The following is a 6,000-nucleotide window of genomic DNA, read 5'->3' on the forward strand; positions in this document are numbered from 1 at the left end:
GTGTGTAGCTCTCTGTTATTCAGCTACTTAACTCTTTCCTTTCCAGGTTCTTCTGGTTCTTTTAACCTCCCAAATTCTGGGGACATGTTCATGAACATGCAGAGTCTGAATGGGGATTCTTACCAAGGGTCCCAAGTCGGAGCCAATGTGCAATCACAGGTAGGAGAAATGCCCCAACTGGGGCCTTTCTGGCAGGGTAGGGTTTGGGCTCAAAACTCCATACTCTTACCCCATGGAAGTGGTCTGCACATCCATGCAGACCCTGTGCTGGGTGCTTCCAAGTGTGACCCATCTGCCCCACCGTTAATTTAATGAGAAGTCAAGTGAACAGTGACTTTTGATGATTCAAACCTGATAAACTTTGTGAATGCATTCGGCTCTGGCTTGAGCTCATGGAGAGGGTTGGGTGCATCTTACTTTTGTAACAACAGCAACAGCAACAAATTGTGTGTGCCAGTGGGTGTATGGTTTAAAAACATATTACTGTTTCATTTCTGAAATTTTTAAAGTCAGAATAAAAAAGAAAACCAAACCTGAGTTCTTAAAGTATATTTTCTCATCCTCCTAATTGAGAGCAACTACTTGTGTGTGTGTTTAGGTGTGTATGCGTGCGTGCATGTGTGCGTGTGTGAGAGATCGATCCAGTATGCATATTTATAAGTAGCTTTCACCCACAGCCACACACATTTCGTTGATGTAGACGAAAAGTTTGCATTGCCATGAAGATGTTATTGTTTGGCTGTTGCATGAAAAACAAAGATGTGTGAGTTTAAATATGCAAAGAATTGTTGAAATTCTGCCAGTCACATTTGATTGATAAATTTGTCTTTCATTGAAGATGCTAAACCCTCATGGCACACATAATTCAAATTGTTTCCTTTTGTAAATGATGATGTTTTAATAGATTTGGGATGACGAATTTTGTTTCATCTCACTTCTAGGTGGATACCCTCCGTCATGTTATCAATCAGACGGGAGGCTACAGTGATGGCCTTGGAGGAAACTCACTGTACAGTCCACATAATTTAAATGTGAGTACCCTGGGGAACCAGATTCAAAGAGCTGTAGGAACAGCGTCAGGTAAACAGTGACTAATAAATAAATTAATGGCCATTTGACTTGGCTTCTCATCTTGTTGGCAGGTGGGGAAGGCACCATTTTTACCGCACTTTTATTTTATGAACCTAAACACTTAATGTTACCCAGATGTCCTTTGAAGTCCTTACAGATGCCCAGAGTGGCTGGTGTTCTGTCAACAATAGGGACTCAAACGTCAGCCTGTTAAGATGCCTTCTCCTACTGGCTGTGCTATGTTCTAGGGAGATGGTGAAAAGCAGGTCATTTATCTCAGAATCAAGCAGCAGGAAACATTCCCAAACACAGCGCAAGTGAAGGGGGCAAGCCCCAGACAGATCAACAGACCAAGCTAAACAAAGAATTCTGTTCCTAAGAGCAAACTGGCTGCATTGTCCACGTGGGATGTGAAACATGTTTGGCAGTTTTAGTGGCCTCTCAATTTTGTTTATTTATGGAGGAAATCATTTTAGCTTGGGTAACCAATTCACCAAAACTTTACTTTTACCCCACACTGACATGGATGGAAAATGGCAGAATGCACAGGTCTGCCAAGGGCGCCAGGGGCGGGAGGGAGGGGGGGTTGGGTCATCAGGGTGGAGCTGGGGAGGGCAGTAGGGGACAGAATCTGGGATTCCAGATTTAGGGAGGAAACGAACTGCCCAAAGGAAGGGGGTAGAGTCAGGGGGAAAGTGGACAAAATTCTCCCTTTTTAGGGCCTTGGCTTGCCGTGAGAGTAAATATTAATGATCGAAAAAGTGATTGAGGATGTTCAATTGTAAAGGGAAGAAAGGACCATTAAATACTCAAATCTTTTACATTTGAAATGTCAAATCTTTCTTTTTGGGTTTATAAATAACTCATAATAACCCACAACAAACCATATAAAAAGCCTTTTAGTTGCATTTCTCCTTTTTCATTTAAGTGTTTTGAAATGCTTCAGAGAATGTGCGATATCCTTATCAACATGATAAAATATGAAACTGTGATTGCCTGCAGCATTTTACAGACATGAATTCCATCTTCACTGATGAGGCTTGATAAGGCGCTGTTGTATAATACAGGGCATAATCTCAAACCACCAGAGGAAGGATTAATTTATTTTGAAAAAAAGAATGCTTGCTGACAACCTCTCCTCCAGCTGCCACGCTGGGTAAAAATATTGTACATTTGTTGTTTATAAATTTGGATAAAAGAGGAATGATGTTTACTTCAGATGGAATATCTTTAGACTTGTATCTGTGTAAGAGTTTCTCTTTTTCTAAGTAGATTTTCCTACCTGAGGGGTAAAAACAGCTTACCGTTTAGATAGAGAAAGGGATGCCTCAGAGTCCCACCAACACACGTGAGCATGTCACCATCCCACCTGCACAACCGAGACTTTGGACACCCATCGCCACAGCATTATCTTCTTCCTAGCCGGAATTTGATGTGCCTCAAGCCTGGAAAAGCCTTTTCCCTTCGGCTCTGGTCATCTCTGCGGGGTTGTGCGGTGCCCCCCCCTTTTCTCGGTCCTAGAAGGAGGAAAGGTGCCTTCCGTGCCCCACGGTGCAGTCAATCAGAAGACAGGGCCCCCTCTAAGAACAGCGACGGTGCGAGAGGGGAACATGCCCCCAGGCACGAAGCTCACCGAATAGCCGCGACTCTAGGCGGAGTTCCCGGTAGCCCTAGTGACACAGGCCTCGAAGAAGACATTTTGGTTGGACTCTTGGAAGAAGTTGCAGACGGGTGTGAAGGAGGCAGGGGGACCGTGTGACCCACACCGACACTGGTGTGGGAGGTCCGGGTCCGGGGCAGCATAGCGGGAGGCTGGTGGGAGCCGCAGGCGCTGGGTGTCAGCCAGCTCCCCCTCGCCTCCTCTCCAGAAAGGCCCTCCCCGTCACTTCCACTCAATGTTCCCCAACTCACAGGCCCAGCACCTCCCTCTTCTTGACTGACATAAAAATATGTAGCGACAAGCTGTCTGCCACAGCAGAAATCTGATCAGACATTGATTTCAGCAATTGCCTCTATAGGCCAGGACATCAGGCGGGTTTGTTTCTGAGCACTGTTACTGCCGGTGCAGGTCTGAGGCAGGAAGGGCCAGCGGCTTGTGAAAAGCGGTAGCAACATCCCGAGTAGGAGCCCCAGTTAGAGATAATTGGAATACAGATTTGAATAGTGTGCTTCTCCGCAGTTCGTGCATTTTCATTCCGGACGATGCTGTTTGGAGGGAAATTCCGGCCTTCATTTTCCAAGGGTTACAGTAGCTGGCAGCCAGGCGCACGTGGAAAGAGGGCGGGCAGCTTCTTCTCTGTGGAAACGAGGATGAAGCTGGGCTGAAGTTTATACTTCGTGGAGCCCACGGTCTGGCTGAGGCATCGCATCGAGCTTCTCCACCGCTCCCTTCTTAAAAGATTTCTTTCCGAGTCACTCTTATTTTTGCAGCAGATCAAAGGCCGAGCCGCGTGCCAGCTTGAGGCTCGCTGAAGCCCTCCTTCAGCGAGCTGATTTATTGCCAAGCCTCTACTTGGTGGGATGGATTTGTTTTACATGCATTTAATCCCACTTTAACACATGCTTCAAACTCCTGCCAAAGTGGGTTTAGAAAATACATTTTGCTAATGTAGCTTTGCTCTCATGTTGTCATCTGGGTATTTTGAATTGGGGAGTAGAATTAATATGGAGCCGTGCACCCGTTGAACTGTGTTTCTCCTTCCAGGCTAATGGAGGCTGGCAGGACGCAACAACTCCGTCTTCGGTGACTTCCCCTACAGAAGGCCCGGGAAGCGTGCACTCTGATACCTCTAACTAATCTCTGGCAACGCTTTTCCCTGAGCTGACATGCCTCGATAAGTGCATTCAGAGCAATAGGAGGAAAAGGAAAGCGTTTTTGTAGCCCACCATCTACAGCTTTACTGTAAAACCTTGTCTTATTAGAGAACTTGGTAAATCAGTTTTTTAAGGAATCATAATCATTTGTATTTATACTTAAAAACACACAATGTTAAAAAAGCACTTTATCCAATTAGGCCAAGATTTAACATTGTTGACAGTCCTGTAGCTATTTTATCATAATTTATTATCAATATTTTACATTAATGGTCTCACAGTTGCCAATTACTTGGCCTTAAGGGTAAAAAGTACAATATATGCTAAACCTCAATCGTTAAAGCAGATGCAAAGATTCACCTCACCTAAATTGAATTTCTTGCGTATTTCCATCGCGAACTTTGATTGTCTTTCTTTCATATCGCTAATGGGGTTGGAATAAAGGAGCTGTTTGGCTATCTCTGTTAACGATGGTTTGTTTAAGAATCTTGCTGGTCACGTTTGTGTTTCGATCTCTTACGTTATAATCAGATCAGAGACTGGTAGCATCTTTTCTCTCTCTGGAAGCACCAGTGCCCAGAGTCTGCTCGGTAATTAAATTACGGATCCAGATTGTTCTGAGAGATGAAGATACTTGCTGCTGATAGGGGTGAACGCGAGATCCGTCTGGGGTTGTACGGTGTGCGCTGCGTGCTGCACGGGCTTGTCAAGGTTTGCTACGTCCTCTGGGCATCCCCAAGGGCCCCGCTCTCCGGAGTGTTGTATATAGTGTAGCAAAAGAGTATTTATACATCTCACCAATCAAAACACAGCTTTATTACCTCATGCGAACTCATACAAACCAATAGAATTTCAACATGTTCTGTAGCTTAGAGTGCTCACTTTACTACCTCTGAACAATACTCACGCTGTAGTTTGTCTTTCTTACCTTTTTGCATCTTGTAATTAACTCTTTGTTTCCCTTCATAAAATGTAATGTACATTGTAATCTTTTAAAAGAAAAAAAAAATCAGGGTTGCATTTGCAACTTTTAAAAAAACCGAGAGTGGAAACATTGGGTCTTCAATGAACACAGGATCAGTAGAACTGTTGTAAATACTGAGAAAGCATTTTGAATGTTCTTCATCTTGTTACTAATCCATGCAAAAAAGAAAAAAAGAAAAAAAAGCGGCGCCGATTGTGATGCATTCAGAGTCCAGTATTCGGTACTGTATATTTCACCCTGTGCGCTGGGGTCCCCTCTCCTTCCTCTCTTTTTGTATTGTATGCGATTCTGAAACTGATTGAGTCATGAAAATAATTTGTGGCGGTGATTCTAATGTATTAAAAATGTTTCGTGTTCCTTTCTAACTGGATTACACCCTGGATTGAAAAAGTCTTCCTCGTGGTAGCTCTATGTAGTTTCAAACATGAATAAACTTTTTGCTTTCATGATTAAATGTTGCAATGTCTTAACTCCACCTCCATGTGAGCCAGCCAGGGCAGGCAATGCAAAAAGCCTGCCCAGCACCAGGCCGGGACGTGTCCAGGTGGCCCCGTCACAGAGGGACTTGGAAATAGCAGGGAAGCAGGGACTGGAGGAAGAGCCGCTACCGACGGACTGCTGTCTCTGTGCGGGCTCCTGGCCAGCTCCTGGACCGTTGTTATGCGTCCTTCCTTGGTCCCTGTGTTCTAAGAACCCACAAGGAAGGTATCATCCCCGCTGGCAGAGATTAGGGAAGTAAAGCTCATACAAGTTACGGGAATGCCACAAGGTCACAGAGTTTTGACAACAAGGGGCCTCGCTTTGAACCCGGGTCTCTCTGCCCCAGGAGCTCACACTCTCTGACCTGATGATGCCCCTGGCGCTCGTTAGATGGAAAGACCTTTCTTTGTAATTTATTAAAAGAATAACCAGTCTTGTCCCCTTCACTTCGTTTCATAGCTTCTGTGAGATACCAGTTAAGAACAAGCAAGAGTTCCTCGAAAAAGAGTGAGCCTCAGATTGCCACTGAAAAAAACCCCCAAAAGCTTCACACCCTCTCTAAACATACCCTTTAAAACTCTAGACTGATAAAATGTTAGACCAGCAAGAAATCCTTTAATTAGATCAAACATTGTTTTTGTTTTATTAAA

At 44.5% G+C, this 6,000-nt stretch overlaps 1 protein-coding gene across 3 annotated transcripts in view; it reads left to right on the forward strand.

Annotated features, from left to right (window-relative positions):
* Positions 1 to 5,324, forward strand: part of PBX3 (PBX homeobox 3) — a 205,987-nt gene extending 200,663 nt beyond the window's left edge. For 2 of the 3 annotated variants that reach the window (XM_026513973.4, XM_044389610.3), the window contains 3 exons: positions 47 to 159; positions 942 to 1,031; positions 3,776 to 5,324. In XM_026513973.4, the coding sequence (XP_026369758.1) occupies positions 47 to 159; positions 942 to 1,031; positions 3,776 to 3,868 (296 nt within the window). In that variant the 3' untranslated portion in view covers positions 3,869 to 5,324. The remainder of the gene's footprint in view (positions 1 to 46; positions 160 to 941; positions 1,032 to 3,775) is intronic. The other variant, XM_026513974.4, reaches the window with a different exon arrangement.
* The last annotated feature ends 676 nt before the right edge of the window (positions 5,325 to 6,000 follow it).

This window comes from Ursus arctos, unplaced genomic scaffold (genome assembly GCF_023065955.2).
Source record: "Ursus arctos isolate Adak ecotype North America unplaced genomic scaffold, UrsArc2.0 scaffold_18, whole genome shotgun sequence".
Taxonomy (NCBI): domain Eukaryota; kingdom Metazoa; phylum Chordata; class Mammalia; order Carnivora; family Ursidae; genus Ursus; species Ursus arctos.